Source organism: Acomys russatus, chromosome 11 (genome assembly GCF_903995435.1).
Source record: "Acomys russatus chromosome 11, mAcoRus1.1, whole genome shotgun sequence".
Taxonomy (NCBI): Eukaryota; Metazoa; Chordata; class Mammalia; order Rodentia; family Muridae; genus Acomys; species Acomys russatus.
Genome location: NC_067147.1, coordinates 20,006,692 through 20,024,085, shown reverse-complemented (window position 1 = coordinate 20,024,085; position 17,394 = coordinate 20,006,692). Strand labels below are relative to the sequence as shown.

Below are 17,394 nucleotides of genomic sequence, written 5' to 3'. Positions count from 1 at the left end.
TGTGGAACATGCTCCCCTGGTGTCTTCCATCCCCTCTGGCTCTTACACTCTTTCTACCTCCTCATTCATGGGGTTCCCTGAGATCTGAGAGGAAGAATTTGATGGAGAAATCCCATTTAGAACTATGTGTTCCAAGGACTCTCTCCTTCTCTGCATAAAGTGTAGCTGTGGTTCTCTACAGGAATTAACTTTGATCCCTCTGACTTGGAACAAGGAGGATTCCCCAGAGGTTCTCAATTTGTACCAGGTGCTGTTCTGGAAGTGAAAACAGGAATAGGTTTCTTGCTCAATATTCTCCAATGTTCTATGTTTTTAAGGGCACAATCCTAGTCTTTGCTTAGTTCCTAAGCCGCAGAGTTCCTGTGGTAGTCCTCCTGCCTCCTGCTTATAGCTTTGTTTTCAAAAGCCACTCAGATGGAATGCAATCCAACTACTTTGTCATTCTGAAAGCACGATCAGGTGTTTCCTCCAATGTCTTCTTTTTGAAGAGTCTGCCCTCGTAGCTTCACTGGAGTCAGATTCTTCCTCAACACCTTGCTCATCTGTCACATTCTCTAGGAAATCCTCCGGTAGCTTGGTATGGCAATCTGCGTGACCTTTTCTGGTCTCATCACTATGTAATAATTACTTAATTTATCCATCTTTCCTATCTGACTTGGACATCTTAAAAACCAGGACTATTTCTATTTTCACCTTCATAACTACTGCAGCTAGTAAGGCACCTGTTTATTGATGATTGCATACAGAAGGAATAAACACATGGTAGGAGCTTCATAAAGGCTATGTCTTTAATTCCTCATTGAAGAATAATGGTAAAATGTCAGTACCACTAGGGGGCATAGAATTACAACAGAATATTCCAGTACACTAGCTCAGGGGAGATTTTTCACTTTTATATCAACTTGACACTTTCTGGCTATATGGATCTTGGAAGAATGTAATAATTCCATTCAGATTACTTTCCCGAAGAAGTTTTTAATAGTATCTAAAAGAGAGAAGCTAAGACTGGCATAGTGGCATGCTGGAATAGGGTAAAGAGGGCTTCTTTAGTGAAACTGAAGCTAGTATTAAGAAAAGGGTCAATATATAAATACAATGTCAAAGCGTTAGTACTATGAGATTGGGGCTGCCTTTAAAATTATTGATAAAAACATCTACATAAGGAGACCTTATTTTCATAGAAAAATGAAGATGACTACTGAAGCTGTTTCTTGTTTTTAAATATGACCAGAAATCTGACTTTAAAAACAACACATACTTATGAGGTTACTGTTAAAACAAAATGAAATAATTATTTAAACCAGTGTTAGCACATGCTGAACACATAGTAAGTATAATTATTTTGCTTTGGTAAGGTTGATCAGGACAATATTTGGGATGTTCTCTGTGGGGGGAAAAAGGCAGTTGTTGTAATGAAAACAGTGAGATCTTTTGAAGCCCTATGTCCTCGCTCCCTTACCAAAGCCCTCCTGACAACCACATATATGCTGCTGAAGCAACACTGCAGTGCTCACCTTAAAGGGAATGAGGCCTAGCATATAGTGGAGTCAAATATGAAAGGGCATGGCTTGAGAACACAGATTTAGGTGGCTGCAAAAACCACATTCCAATGCAGTAACAGCTTCATGAATTTTTTTATAGGGATGGAACAGAAAAAGTTATAAGTTAAGGCATTTAAAAACTACATCAGGGGAAATATCAGCTATTTCAGAAATAATAGCTAAGCATGGACGTCTTTGCTACAGGCCTCAGATAGCACAGAGGCCTGTAGCAAAGGCCCCAGCAAAGGACACAGTCTTTGTCTTTGGGGTGGTAGCAACTGAAAACAGTCAAAAGGAAGTTATGTCAAACACCAAGGTGGACAATCAATGACAAATGAGAGGTGAAAACAGTCCAGTACAACATTCCAGCTCTCCACAACCACACATCCAATCTGTCCATCAGCCTTGTAGAATGCTCAGCACAGGTGTGGCCTCTTTCCCAGAACTTCAGTCTACACCTCCTACATTCTTTATGTACCCTCAGGCCAGGCTTTTTTTTTTTTTTTTTTTTTTTTTTTTTTTTTTTTTTTGTTGTTTTCCCCTTCTGGTGGTCATTTCTCTCTGACAAAGTAATACATGCCTCAGATCCCAGTGATCAGAACCTCCAGCAGACTGGCCAGCCTTGCATGGTCTCCAAATATTGTGTTGGGTCTCTGGCCTTAGCTTGTTGGAGAAACCGTATCTAGAACTTTGTGTCCTATCTCTTAGAAAATAATTATTCTGCATCTTAAGAGGGTACTTTAGTACATCATACTGCTGTTTTTAATATGAGAAAATAAATAAGTTTACTGGGCCAATGGTTATAATGAGAGATAACTACGAAATGCAGCATAGCTGCCATGCTTACTAGCTTGCTTATGGATTGCCACAAAGGAAAGAAACGCTAGGCAAGAATGATGTAGTTTAAAGGGCATTTCTTTCCGGAGGTGGGGAGCTTCAGTTCTGGCTCCAGGCCTATTCTTATGACTAGGCTTTGTGCAAATCACTGAGTAACCATGGAGCTTCATCATTTTCTGTTAGTAAATGTTCTCACTGTTCTGTTTTGCGACTTCTATTATCACTGCTAATCTGACTAGCCCAGGCATCTCACGCTGCACCAAAGTGTATGTGTGTCCCTGATGTCTAGTACCTCTGACCTCACGCTAACTGATCAGAACAATGTATGTGACTTTGATCGTGAGTCTATGCTGTGTGAGAACAAGAGTAATGCACATAGCCATGGAAAAAGAAGAAAACGAAGAGGGAAATGGTGTCACTGACCTTTGACTGAAGTCTAGGGCTATTTATCTTGCCTCCATTCGCAGGTGCTAAGAGTCACGTGTGCATCTCTAGCCTACATGTGACATTTCTAATGATACTATTCCTAGTGCCTTTCAGAAAGAAAATATAACAGGACAGAAAACACAGTTAAATAAATTATTTTCTAGAAACTGTATGCAACCGAAATAATCTCTATATAGACTTTAGAGAATTTCATTTCTAAGGTCGTACACTTCAGGAAGGCATCACAACAGAGTAGTTGAAAACAAACTTTGTTTTGAGATAGGGTGTCTCTGTATGTCCCTGCCTGACCTGTAACTCACTCTGTACACCAGGCTGGCCTTGAAACTCGCAGAGATCTTCCTGCCTCTGCCTCCTAAGTGCTGGGATTACAGGTATATATTCCAACTGCCGGGCTAAAGCAGAACACCCTGAAAGGATGAGGGACTGCCAATCAACTCACATGCTACCTTAGCATGAAAGCCTGTTTGGTTTTAAGTAATTCTCTGGACAGGCCTTGAGGCCTTTGCCCTTAGTCACAGCATTCAGGACACAAGCAGCAAGGGCAAGTTAAAGGGCTGCCCAGGCTAACTGTGTGAATTCAGGATAGCCTGGGCTACCAAGTAAGATCCCGTTGCAAAAACCAAACTAATAAATAAAGAGAACTGTCACATCCCTTTACTATTACCCTTTCACAACATTTCAGTGCAATTATTATTCATGACGTTCACGCTGTTATTTTATGCATGGCTCACTATACCTAGTGATCCTTCAGCAAAAGAAATAAAAGGCAGTTTCCTAGCAACACCTGTATTCAAAGGAAGAGCAACAACAGTAAAAGCTTAATTACAAACACTTTATTTTCCTCAAAGTTGACTTTTGTCTATCTAGGGGAGTCACTGGGTAGCGAGGAAAGCATGGCACAGATCAAGGCCTAGGAAGAGGTATGAACAGACTCAATTGGTCTTTCCTTCTTGGGAAAGGAAGACCAAGATAACTAGTTAGGCTTTGTACCTAGAACCGCCTTTCCACACTGTAGTAGGCAGCCCTGCCTTGTGCTGTTTGCTCCATTACTGCAGACTGGGTACTGCCTCTGGGAGCCAGGATGCTGCGTTCCCAGTGGCCCAAATGTCTGTGGACATTCTCTCCACTTTTGACTAAATGGATGATACTCAGAAAAGATAAATACAGACGTCTTGTCTTCAACAGCTACAACCCTCACTAACTACAACTGCCTCTGCCATCCTCCCACCCCAGCATTTTCACAATAGACATTATAGCTTCCCTAGAATGATTCCTGCATCCTAGGAAAGCATCATTTGGACATTAAGCAGCTGACCTCCTGGGCCTTTCCGGAAGGGAAACGTGCCCCTGTGTCCTGCCTCTCAGAGATTTCCTGCCTGCAAGTGGGTCCCAGTCCCTGAATGAGGTAAAGAAGATCTAACCACAGTAGTAAAGTTTTCCGCAAAGAAAACAGCTTCTTTAAGGGGAAGTAGCCAGTTCGTTTTCCTATTTTCAGAAAAGCTAAGAGCTTTTTTTTTTTTTTTTTTTTCACATTGAAAGCGTGCACACGAGTCATTTTAAGTCCTCACATCTTTCACCCTGAAAGTCCCTGCACAGAAACTCCGTGGGGAGTCTAAATATAGCTGCACAGAACTCTCCCCTCTTTCAGCCCTGGTCTCTATGCAGCTCTAGGACTGACTCTCTCTCTCTCTCTCTCTCTCTCTCTCTCTCTCTCTCTCTCTCTCTCTCTCTCTCTCCCTCCCTCCCTCCCTCCCTCCCTCTCTCTGCATCTGCCTTTGAATAGCAGGGCACGGAGCAATCTCTCTAGCACCTCCACGGTGTGTGGGTGTGAAGTGTATTAGGGGAAAGCAGGAGTGACTCTGGGTGTTGGTGCTTGGCTCACAGTCACGTGGTACAGCTGCCAGCTGCACAGAGCTGCGAGAGTCAGTAGTGCCTACTGCCCATAGGCTTTAAGGGAAGCAAGTTCTTGCTGAGTCTAAGAGCCAGGGAGTGATCTTCCCAACACAATAACGATAAAGATAAAAGTAAAACTTTCAGCTGAAGCTATGACTGCAGAGAGCAGCTGCCCGAGGGCGTGGGTGTATGCACCAGGTGGGGTGTGTTGGTAGAGTATGGGTGAGACAACCCAGATAAGATTTTTGCTTAAGTATTGTTTGATATTCAAGGAAGTGAAAAAGCCACATGGAAGGCCACTTTGCTACTGTCTACCTTGGCTTTGTGTTGAAACCATTGTTCAGTTGAACTTGTGTTTTTTTGTTTTTGTTTTTGTTTTTTTAATTTCTTATTTGGAAAGAAGGCTTCTGTCTTGGAAGTAGTTTCCAATCCTGGCGTTTTTTCCCCAATGCTGAATCTTGTTTAATTGCTAGCAATGTTTTTGAAAGCCACAGTTCTGAGCCAGAGGCACCTTGGTCTCGCTCTAGGCTTAGAGTGCGGGCTTTGGGGCGCCCATCTGCCAGAGGTGGTAGGAGAGACCCAGTCAATGGTTAGCCTTAACAGGTCTCTAACCTTGTAAGTTACAGCCTCCTGGCTGAGAGGCAGGTCCAACCCTCCATGATTCCTCTCCCACTCACTGGGGACCCCACCGCCTCTGCGGAGACTTAAGCAGTTTTATGACTTTCTCCCACTTAAATGGAAATTTCTTGAAGGAGGGAAGTGGGTTCATTTTCCCAGGCTTCTCTGTCAGGAGGAGCCCCAAGGCAGCTCCCTCACCGCAAAAGAGCTACTTTGGAGTTCTACGCCCTCCCCACACCCCACCCTTGGGGATGGGAAGGATGTTCTGTGACTCGCGGGCTTGCTGTCTGAGGCTAGAATGGAAAGTCACAGCCTGCAGGCTGGATTGAGTCGCGGGAAGCGGCTGGGTCCCGGTCTGGCTATGTCCGGGTGTGTCCATTGAACTGCGGAGGACTGGTCTCCAGCGCGGGAACCGAAGCGCTACTACCCGAAGCTTTGCCCCCGCTGGCTTGCTCCTAGGCTAGCCAGCACCTGGAGGGCGGGACGGAGCCTCTCCTATCCACACCCATCACCGGAGGATGGCAGGACCAGGCGCAGCATAGCGACGGGAGAGACGGGAGAAGCCCAGAGACCCGCTTGTCCAGTTTGTTCAAGAGGCACCGGGCGGACTTCACCCTCCGGACAGCTCCAAGCTCCAGGAAGAACCAACTAAACTCAGCCTTGGAGACCGACTTAGGATCAAGCTGGTGGTCTGCGGGGGGCCTTGGGACAGACATACTCGGACACGGCTGGGTGTGCATGCCTGTGAGCGTGTCTCGGGGCACCCCGAACACCCCCCGCCCGGTACGCGGACACTCGGGGAAGGAGGGAGTGGCAGTCGCCAGACTAAGGGAGAGGGAAGGACATCTCTCAAAGTGACGCCCCCAACAGGTCCGGATTTGGAATTGGAAGCAGCAGAAATCTGGACCTCCCGGGGCCTGCTCTACACACCCGTCCGCCCCCGCCCGGAGCCAGGGCTCTCAACTTGCCCGCCCCCGGGGCGCCCCGTCGGCTGCGGGCTTCCTCCTGCAGACCTGAGGGAGCACATGAGGCCGCTGCCCCCGCCGCAGGCGCCGGCGCCCCCCTCGCGGTGCCCGTGGTGATGCCATGCCCCGCCACCTCGCGGGAGGAGAGGAGGGCGGTGCCGCCGGCCTCTGGGTGAGGAGCGGCGCGGCGGCGGCGGCGGGTGGGGGGCGCCCGGGCAGCGGCATGAAGGATGTGGAGTCCGGCCGCGGCAGGGTGCTGCTGAACTCGGCGGCCGCCAGGGGCGACGGCCTTCTGCTGCTCGGCACCCGCGCGGCGGCGCTCGGCGGAGGCGGCGGCGGCCTGAGAGAGAGCCGCCGGGGCAAGCAGGGGGCCCGGATGAGCCTGTTGGGGAAACCGCTCTCCTACACCAGCAGCCAGAGCTGTCGGCGCAACGTCAAGTACCGGAGGGTGCAGAACTATCTGTACAACGTGCTGGAGAGACCCCGCGGCTGGGCGTTCGTCTACCACGCGTTTGTGTGAGTATCCGCGCCCCCTCCCACGTGCGCCCCCAATCGTGCTTGCTGTGTGTGTGGGGGTGAGGCCCCTGCGCCTGGACCCCCGGGGCGCACTTGGCGCCCGAGCCCCGGCCCGAGGCGCGGAAACGCGCGCGCGCGCTCACACACACATACACAGATACGCTACACGTGGTGGTTTTTATTTCTTTGCACGTGTTTGCAGTTGGCCCTCTGGAACCTTCCATCTCTTGTCCCACCGCTCGCACTTGTTCATATTGAACCATTTTGCTCCCAGAGCACCCAGGGGACTGCCTGTCAGTTCCAGGTATTTGGGTGATTGAAGGCAGAAGCAGGACTTCCGCGACTCAGATAATTGGGAGCTATTAGGTCCTGACATACAGTAAACTTAACTGAGTGGGGCGCCCAGGAGCTGGGAAATGCTCAGGGAGGATGTGGACCAACCTGAGGCTAGAGAGTGTATTGGTGAGGTTAGAAGGGCATGGCATGGTGGAGTAGGAATGAAGGGAAGACAGTAAAGTCCTCAGTCAGCCCTGAAGTCCTGCAGAGGAAGCTGCTATGTGGTGGAGAGACTAGGTTTTAAGCGCGCCCGGAAACACGCTTGGCCACCATCACAGCTGTCACAAACGGAAAATCTGTCAGTGCATGTAGTCAATTGCCACAGAGAGGTGGCCTGAGTTTAGGAGTGCTAGCAGGCCATCCAAGTACTGCTGCACTCAAAGATAGAGGCAAGTGAGGGACCTGGGGTTAAGGGACCATGGACCCTAGCTTCAGTAGCACAGAATCACAGAGGCCAGCTCTGACCTGGATCAAGCAGTGGGTTTAGTTGGCATTTATGGCTCGGAGACAAAGTGGTGTGTGTGTGTGTGTGTGTGTGTGTGTGTGTGTGTGTGTGTGTGTGTGTGTGTGTGTGTGTGTTAAGTAAGCCTTCACCATCTAGTAGAGGATGGCTAATGAGAAAATGATTGGAAGCAAATGTTTATTTTTCCCTTAGGCATTAAAAACCTTTCAGAGGCTTTAAAGTTTACTACTGTTTTTCCCACAATGTCCATTCATTCGATCTCCTGTTAGAGTTGGTCTATCTGAGAGACTTACGGTTGTTTTTATGCCTTTACACCCTGTCTAATTTAATGTTTTTAAAGGACCCACCTATTTGCCCCCTCTCGGCCCCCTCCTTCTTTATGGTAAAATGAAATACAAACATATGATTAGCCTTAGGAGACCTTTAGAGAAAGTTGCAGGCACATACTGCCTGATTCTTTGTTTCTTATTTAGTAAGATACGTTCAGAACACAGAAAATTCGATCAGAAATGAGCCATGCCATCCTATATGTATCCCTCATCTGGAATGAAGAGTTGGCACCAACCCAGGAAACTTAAAAGAGAGAAAAGAAAAAAAAAAAAAAAAAAGTAACAGAACAGAAGGGACTGGTTTTTGTAAATAGGTGAACCTGAAATATGACCAGGTAGAAGTCAGGAAATTGATGGAGTCTGCACTCTGGGGCCCTGGTGTCTGGGAAATTTTACAGGTCCACATTGATGTGGACGTGTAGGATTAGGTGGGCTATTCCAGCCAGATTTATATGTTTGCAAGGCACACACAAGGACTGCTATGTTCTATCTGTCATCATTACATTCAAAAGTATAAGTTTATCATTTGCTGGTGGAAAAGTCACAAGGATTTTGATGTGGTCAATGATAAACACCACTGACACTCGTTAAGTGAATCTCCTTGGATTGATATGTAATTAATCTAGTCCTTAATTGTCTAATAAATTATTTTGTCCTGTCAGAATATACTATGAATTTTCAGCAATGATCAGGCTCAATTTGCAGCAAACATACACAGTATGGATGATGATATTTTTAGAACATGCTCAAAATATTCATGACTCTGAGTTTTAAATATGATGTAATATATTGCCTTTTATTTGGGTAAAGTACATGTTATGGGTTCAGAAGGGGCTTGGTGTAACCTCCACTGGTGCACATGCCAATGGCTCCTAACTAAGTATTGTTTACAAACATGAACAAAAATTTCTCAAAATGCAACATTTTATTTTTGATGTCTGATTGTTATGGGTTCCTGGTTTTTGTTTTTGTTTTTTGTTTTTTGCGCTTTGACAATTTTATTTTTTAATGTTCCAGTTTAAGTGTTTGCCTGCTAACCAGCTTTATCAGTGAATTCAGTTGTAGATAGAACATAAATTATGTGCTTGTTGGCATAGTATTGCCGATGTAAAGTTTTCCATAACGCTTCTAGGAGCCTTGAGGACTGGAGTGTGGGAACAGCTGAAGCTACATAGTGACGCTGGGTCCATGTTAGCACTAAGCCAGAGTGGACAGAGTCAGCTTCTGGAGGGACTGTACACAACCACTGCAGAGCCTGGGGGAATGGGCGGGGGGGAGTAATTGCTACTTACGATTTTTAAGTGAGGTTTTGAATAGCCGGAATTTACACATTAAATTAATAAAGCAAGACTACTTTGAGCTGTAAGTCTAATAAGACCATTACAGGAAACTATACAAAAATAATTTCTAGAGAGGTGTAACTAACTAATGCCCTGCCAGCCTGGGAATCCTCAAATCTTACTTTAATAACAGTTTTTGTAGGGTATTAGGGCTCTTGCCAAGAACAGGAACACAGTGATTAATGAGGCACTTCAGGGATGAATTTACTTGGTTAGCCCAGTGTTCGCACTGCCAAGAAATGAGAGAACTGTGCTTACTACTATGCTTCAGGTAAAGAGAATATTCTGTTAAAATGTGTAAAAATAATTATTATAATGATATTTTAATGGTTTAAAAATTGTGATCTGATGAGTATATAACCCAGCCTACTGGTAAGAATGCTGGCAAGAGCAGAGATGACCAGCTTCCAGTGATTTCTTCCTCTGAATTTGTGGCCCTTTGGAGATCCGGGCGCTTCCTGCTCTTTTGGAATCCCCAGGCAGCAGTGTGTTCTGTCTTCAGCTGTGATACAATTAACTAGATGAGCTCTTAAAATAGGAGATGATTTCTTGGAGTTGTTTGTTCCTTTTAAATTGCCCCTCTTTGGGGAAAATTTAGAAGAACTATGGTAGCTGTAGAGTTCGTGATAGGATTCCTAATGTAAATTTGCATTAGTGTAACAAATGTGGTCAGTCCCAAGGACTCACAGGAACGCCTGCAGGATGTAATCATGCAGCTATAGCCATTTAACCCATCACGTTGACCCAAGTATCTTTGTCTCATTTAGTACTGTGGATGAGAGTTCACAAATACTTTAAACTGGAATGTTCCAAGCACCCAAGCTAAGGACCCTGGAGTCACTTTTTTTTTTCTTTTTTAATACTAGCTACTACTGACCATCCAAATGTTCATTACATTTTGTTTATTTGCTTTGAAATATTTTTCCAGATATATGTCCCTCTGTCCTTTGCTGCTTTCTCTGTCCCTCTCTATCTCTTCTCTTGTTACCTGGCCATCCGGCTTCTATTTATAGCCCTGTAGCAGCCACTCTGACACACATTTTATTAATAAAATCCATATATGATTACATCATATATAGATTTTTTTTTCCACTTATACATATATGAGCACCTGAGGTATATGCTGATCTCCAAATTAATGATTTCAAGAGGGAAAAGCATTTGGGTGATTTTAAACATTTCAACAAGTGTGAAATGATGCTGTCAGTACTGTGGTAGAGGAAACAAATTACTAAGACAATGTTGCTCAGAACAGAAAAGCCAGCAGTATTCAAAGGGAAAGTGAGGCATGGACTGAGGTTGGACTATCAAGTAGTAGAAATGAGCAATCCTGACAGAGAAAAAAGCTTTAGTGAAAGTGTGGGCTCATGGCTATGTAGTAACTGTAAGTAATTTAAACTCCACGCAGGATAAAGCCAAGCTCCAGAAAAGGATGGCAGGGGGTAGCGAGGGGGGGGGGCAGGGAAGGCGGGGGGGGGCAGCGGGAAGGCACTTGGGGGTGGTTTGCACCTAAGTTTTAGTAGCCTATGATGATGAACATGAAATCTTGTTTGTATCCTGTAGGCCAAATCTGTCTTTATCCTGTAGGATTTAGGGGTGAATAAATGGTGAAAAAAATCAAGAGAATTCATCTTAATTTCGAAAATGAATTGGGAAAGGGGATTTTAAAATGGAGTCAGTATGGTGTGTACAGTACGGTGGGAACAGTTTTTCAAAATTTCCATTGATGCTTAACATTTTTTATCTATGTATTCACCTTGAAAATGTCTATTGTCTCTTTATGTGGCCTGGGATGCAATGGAAAAGCAGGAGATGATTGCCCAAGGAACTAAGGGAGTAACTATGGGGGTAAAAAGAAAGGCTTGATCAGAAAGCTTTCTTTTTCCTTTAAAATTCATCCTTAAAGACTTTTTTTTTTTTTACAATGTATTTAGTCATACCCACTCCCTGTTGCCCCCTCCAACTCCTCTCAGATGGCTTCCTACTTTCCCATCCTAACTTCATACCTTGCCCTTTTAAAAACCCACTGAGTCCAACTTATGCTGTCTCTATGCTGTGGGTGTAGGGAATGCACTGGGGTATGCACAACCTAAAGATGGAAAACACCCCCAAAGGGGACTTTTCCTCCCCTACCAGTCATCAGCTGATGAATAACCCTGCAGTTGGGGGAGGGACATTGCTATCCCAGCCATGATGCATGCTGGGATAGTAACTGATTTGATCTGGTACAGGCTACTAACACCTGATGTGAGTTTAAGCCATGCTCAGGAGTTGCTATTCTGCAGTAGTTCTTCCTATCTCTGGCGCTTATCGTCTCTGTGTGCCCTGTGACTCGAGGTTCTAGAGCTTTGACCATAGGAGAGAGGCGTGATGATACGCATCCAGTTTAGGAATGATTACACTGCAGTCATTTTGTTTTAATGTTAAAGATGCAGACTTCCCACCGATCTGATGGGTCCGTGAGGGTGATTCTCACCTGTGATTCGGGAAATAGATGTGTCATTCAGTGCTTTGTAATGTGCGCTGTGAAGCCCCAAGGTTCACAGAAATGTAAGGAGTTCCAGGAGAATTCCAGCTGTTCTGAGTCATCTGGGTAGGGATTTGAAGAAAGAGGAATAGGGGGCTAGACTCCATAGGCTGCTGGCCCTCAGCTCAACAACCTCAACGACTTCAAGAATGTAGAACTCACCGAAGAAAACATCTTAAAACAATCAATTCATTTAAAAGTGCCGAAGCTGATATCAATGCCTTGATCCTACACCTAGATTTTGAAACCTATAGCAGCTTGTGGTAATTTAAACCGATGAATCAAAACCAGTGAGGTGGGCCAGGAATACCGGGAAGAAGCCAATAGGATAGGATGAGCAGGAATCGCAGGCAGGTCCAGAACACCATAATAGAGCAATGCAAAGCCTAGGGAGGCAGATGAGACTTCACTGGATTTCTTCTGAATGAAGTTTCTAAAGAACAAGGCCTTTGTTGCTGAAGCCTATGTATAATTTTAGTCATAAGAATGATTTTAGTGAAGGTATGATTAGAATCCAGGTCTGTGGGAATCGTTTACAAGACCCCTGTGCTATATTGTTGGCTTATTTACAGTCACCTTCCCTAGATTCCATCCCCACTGATTCAGCCTTGCTGGGCTTCCTGTCCTGTGTCTCAGGACTATCTTTTGCTCTGTGCTCTGCTGTTGAATTTTTCCCACTTACTGTACCATGACTTTTCAACATGTTTTCCAATTTTCATCATTTCTTCAAACTACACTACAAAAGTGGCTTCTTAGGCACATTTTCAGGCAGTTTAGCAAAGGTGAGGTGGGTACCACTTGTCTTAGATGTCATTGCCTTCTGGCAAGCCCATTATAATGGTGCTTTGTCCACCTTGGTGGTGATGGTGTCTTCTTGCCCCAGCTGTTCAGTAGGAGAGGAAAATTCCCATAAAGGAACTCTTATTAATTCTGAGTCCTAACTTAGTGAGGTTTTATATATCTAACAGAGCCTTGTTAAGTGCTAACCTGACGACTGAGGAAATAGTTTTCTTTGGAAGTCAGCCATGCAGAAGTCTCAGGTGAGCCAAAGCTGAAAGAAAGGCCATGTCTTTGCATTATTCTTAGAGATGCCAGGAGTATCCCATAAGGTGAGTGCTTAACCTTTAGCTTTTATACTAAATAATTGATGGGAAGCGACCACTTGACCCTTTGGGTCCCTGATTATTTACCTGTTCGTGGGCATAACTGTGTCTGTGACCCAAGTGAGGTGGTGGAAAAGTATTTTGAATACAAAGCTACCTGGTATTTTAATTTTCCCCCTTCCTCATCTCTGAGTTGGGTGATTACCTCCTAATTTTTGGCTATACCTTCACATCTTACTCCTCAAATGCCCTCTGATTGGAGAAAGAATCTGTTTCTTGCTTCTCTCCACTCCATGTGCACACGGTCCTTGAAACTACAACCCCGGCCCTAAGTCATTAATACCCAGAATCCTGTGTGTTACACTGCTGTGTCACATGCCCATACATGTGTCTTAGTTCATTTGCCAATATTCCACATTTCCAGAATATACTAGTTCCCCTTTGGGAGATGGAGCTTTACTAAGTACTTTCTGCATCTGATGCCATTAGACATAATTTATTGTTTATTATTTGCATAAGAATTCTGCTTGAAATTAAGTCTGTATCTATAGAAACTAATGCATTTTGTTTAAAATGCCTCCCTTAAAAATTAGTTATTCCCTTTAGGTGCAGGCTGGCTCAATTTATGCTGCTTTATATTCAGCTAATATAGTGATATAAAACATACCATGGAAAGTCAGTCTATTTAAAAAAATATAAGTAAATACTTGAGGTCCATAATCCTGTTAAAAATGTTAAAATTATTGATATATCAACATAGTATCAGGAATAGTATGGCATAAAAGAAACAAAAATATGAGAACAGTATTTCAAAATGGAATAAAGTCATGGTGCAAGAAACACTATAAACAAGTAAGAAAGCCAGAAGCCTTTTGATGATTGCTTGCAGAGAAGTAATGCCAATATTAATTTTTAATTGCAAATGGCTGTTTTGGCAGGTGAAAATGCCAACAGAGCATGTTTTACCCTAGCCCAGTGGTGTGAAACTACTGGAAGCACAAACATTGACTAGCCACTGTCCAGTTATGCTGGATAATGTGCCTGTGTTTACACTTTAGTTTGCATTTTCCTCCAAGCAAATATAAGTGCACTCTCCCACATTCTGTTTGGTTGCATCATGGGAGACAGATTAGCCCTGTGACTTTATTTTGTCTTTTGAATTATTAGTGAAATACTTTGATGGGTTTCAGTGCTCCCTAGTCATGCCTTTTTAACATCCTTTGCTAGAAGAGTGAGTTCCCTAAGTGGTGTTTGACTCAGCAATTCTTAATTTTAAGAATAATTTTTACTTTTCTATTAGATATATATGTGTATTAGTGCACATGTAGTCTGTACACATTACTAAACTCACAGTATAAACACATATACTGAATTTGGCATCAGAGAGTTCACATTGCCTTTGCTACTATGCTGAAAGTCAAATGCGACAATTGAATCAAAAGACAAAGAAGAAGAAAAACCTTAAATTCACTCAGTTATGTTAAGATTGGCTGATAACTTTAAAGCTAATTTAACAATATAAGAAAATGTATGACTTTTCTCTTTCCAGTACGTAGGAGGCCATTCTAGACTCTTTCCCCTTTAATCCACGATAAACGATCTTTTATTACTGTAATATTACAGTTCACATTTCCTTGTTTGTAGCCATCCAGTTTACTGTATAAAAAGCCATTATATACAGAAGATAACATGTTCAATGCTAGTTATTCCACAAAGCATAGGAGAACATGGTTAGGTTCAAATTCATTTTAGCTTTGCTCCTACTGATGGCTATACGCAGGTTGCCTTCAATCTCAGCTTTCTTAATTTATGAAATTGTAATGGATATATTAAAATATAATATTAGTGTTGTATGTGAGAGCTGTGTATATCTACATATCTATATTTAAAATATGCATATTTTCAGTTAGTGTGGTGATTGCTTTTGAAACTGTAAATAAAATTATAAAGAACATGGTAGAAGGCTGTGTTTCCATTCTAAAATTCTAGGATTTTATCTTATACCTACTGGGCAATCTTTGAAACAGAACTAAGGCAGGCAATAATGGCCTCTCTATTTTTTCTATTTTCTTTTTCTTATTTTCTACTTTCTTCTCTTCTTGCCTCCCTCTTTCCCTCCATGCTGTCTGTCATTTTTTTAATGCCATTTCTTGATGTAGTCCAGGTTGGCCTCCAGCTCTATTCAGAACTGGTCGGTTTACTTGAAATATCCAAATTAGGTCAGCTTCCCTCATCCTGGGTTACAAGTGTGTACCACCACACGAAGCTCTCATTTCAGGTCTAGTACTCTACCAGAACTATGAATGATGGCTTGAGGCAATCCAAAGCAGAGATGATCAGCTTTGAAACTGTTAACGAATTAGGATGCAGACTGGGGAAACGATGCAAGAAAAGAGAAAAATATGGCACTAAAGAGGAATGGTATCTATGAATTATCAAATGTGGAAGAGAAGAAGAGAGAAACCCATTATTTCTGGTAGCTCAGGTGGGCTGTTTTTAGATAGTGGGGCCATTAACTGAGACCAGCACCTTAGGTGGTGCAACAGATTGAAGGGATTTAGGGGATGCTGAACATGAGTTTAACTTTAGAGATACTGAGCTTTTGCTGCTGGTGGAAGTTCTGATAGTGTTTAAGTAGCTTGTGAGTGCTGCTCTAAAACACTGGAGATAAAAAACAAAATCACAAGAAAGGTAATTTTGTTTCTCCAGAGTAAGCATCTGGCCATGGAGAAGCCACACAGTATGACCAAAGGTCACCTGGAGCACTCTGTCTGCAAACATGAAGAAAGGGAGAATAGTGAGACTTCAGAGGAAGAGCTGGATCTCTTTTTCCTGTTGGCTGCTCACAAGCAAAGGGAATGAAAGAATCAATGTTCTCATGATTCTGCCCATGTATGCCCATTCCCAAGCTGTAATTACTTGTTCATTTCTACATAGAGATGGGGTGCAAAGGTAGCTTATTTGAGCTTTGGGGAGGATTACCACTCAGCACTGTTGACATGTTAAATGAACAGATAATGAAAGTATCAGATAAAGTATACAGGGAGGGAAAACTGGCATTTTGGGAGGTGATAGGATAGAGAAGGAGGAGGAGGAGGAGAAGGAGGAGGAGAAGAAGAAAAGAAGAAGAAGGAGAGGAGGTGGAGGAAGAGGAGGAAGAGGAGGAGAAGGGGGAAGAAGAAGAAGAAGAAGAAGAAGAAGAAGAAGAAGAAGAAGAAGAAGAAGAAGAAGAAGAAGAAGAAGAAGAAAGTTATAGCCATAAAACATCCATAGGAGGGAAAGCCCCAAACAACCACATGACTGTTAAAGTACTAAAAAGAAGAAAAATAACATTGCACGTGTAAAAGTGTAAAAAGAGGCAGTGAAGTAGACCACCAGGATAAGTGAAGAGTAACTGGAAACCAATAGACATCTAGGAGCCATTAACATTTTCAGTACCTTCCGAGAGCGGGAACTCCAGTGTCACAGGAAACACACAAAATGTCCTAGACAAAAGGCATTAAAAACAACACAGCAAAGAAGTTATGCATGGACACAGTATCAGCATTTCCAAAGATACCTGAGAGTAAGGTGTCTCCTGAAGTGTGATGTGAAACTAGAATGCGGACCTCAGGGAAAGGAGCAACAAAGAACTGTCTTTGCCGGTGGGTAGGGAAATCTGGTGGGAACATAAATTCACCTTCGGTGAGAAAGAAGCTGATAAGTGCCAAGCAGTTCTAGGGAGATTGAGATAAGGCACCAGATGATGTTGTGGGGAGTGAGAAAGAGGAGACAGATTAGGCTGTGAAACTGAGAACTAAACGGGTGAAGAGAGGAAGGAGAAAGGCATATTAGGAAGCAGCAGGGTAAAGCAAAACCTTACATTTCTCCAAGCTGTGCTAGGACTGTCCAAATATAGAACAAACTGTATGGAAATTCTGTCTTAAAAAAAGGAAAATTGGAGCAATCAAAAGGAACAAGATACCAGAAAAAGAGTGTACTGAACTGAAGTTATGATTAATACAGTTTTGGAGTAAGTAAAAAAAAAAAAAATTAAAACCAATGAAATGAAAAAAGAAAATAATGGGAGTAGCAGTGTTTGAAATGTAAGAAGGCATCACTCTTGTGTTTAGGAACACTTGGCAGACCTTTAGCCTTCCTTAGCATTAACTGGAAACATGTACAACAGAAGACATGAACTTTGGGCTGTTCCTCACATACCTACAGATGATTTAAAAAAAAAAAAACCTTATTGATTGTGTGGGCTATAAATGAATGTTCAAATATGGAATCTGTGAATAATGAGGATTGTCAATGCAGTCATATACTGTGTGTGTTTATACTCTACAGTATTTAAACAATGTCTACATCATAAATACCTTCTTATTCCCAGTTTCCTGTCTTTCTGCCTCTCACTATCTCCCTTACTCATTCGTAGAGGAAACCCTGTGCTTTTTCTGGGAGGTGCTAGCGAACTTTGGTTCAAAGTTGTATTTGAAC

At 43.3% G+C, this 17,394-nt stretch overlaps 1 protein-coding gene across 3 annotated transcripts in view; it reads left to right on the top strand.

The window, feature by feature from the left end:
• The first annotated feature begins 6,414 nt into the window (after nt 1-6,414).
• The window catches only part of Kcnq5 (potassium voltage-gated channel subfamily Q member 5), a 536,287-nt gene continuing 525,307 nt past the window's right edge, over nt 6,415-17,394 (top strand). For all 3 annotated transcript variants that reach the window (XM_051152962.1, XM_051152961.1, XM_051152963.1), the window contains exon 1: nt 6,415-6,817. In XM_051152962.1, coding sequence (XP_051008919.1) covers nt 6,423-6,817 — 395 coding nt within the window. In that variant the 5' untranslated portion in view covers nt 6,415-6,422. The remainder of the gene's footprint in view (nt 6,818-17,394) is intronic.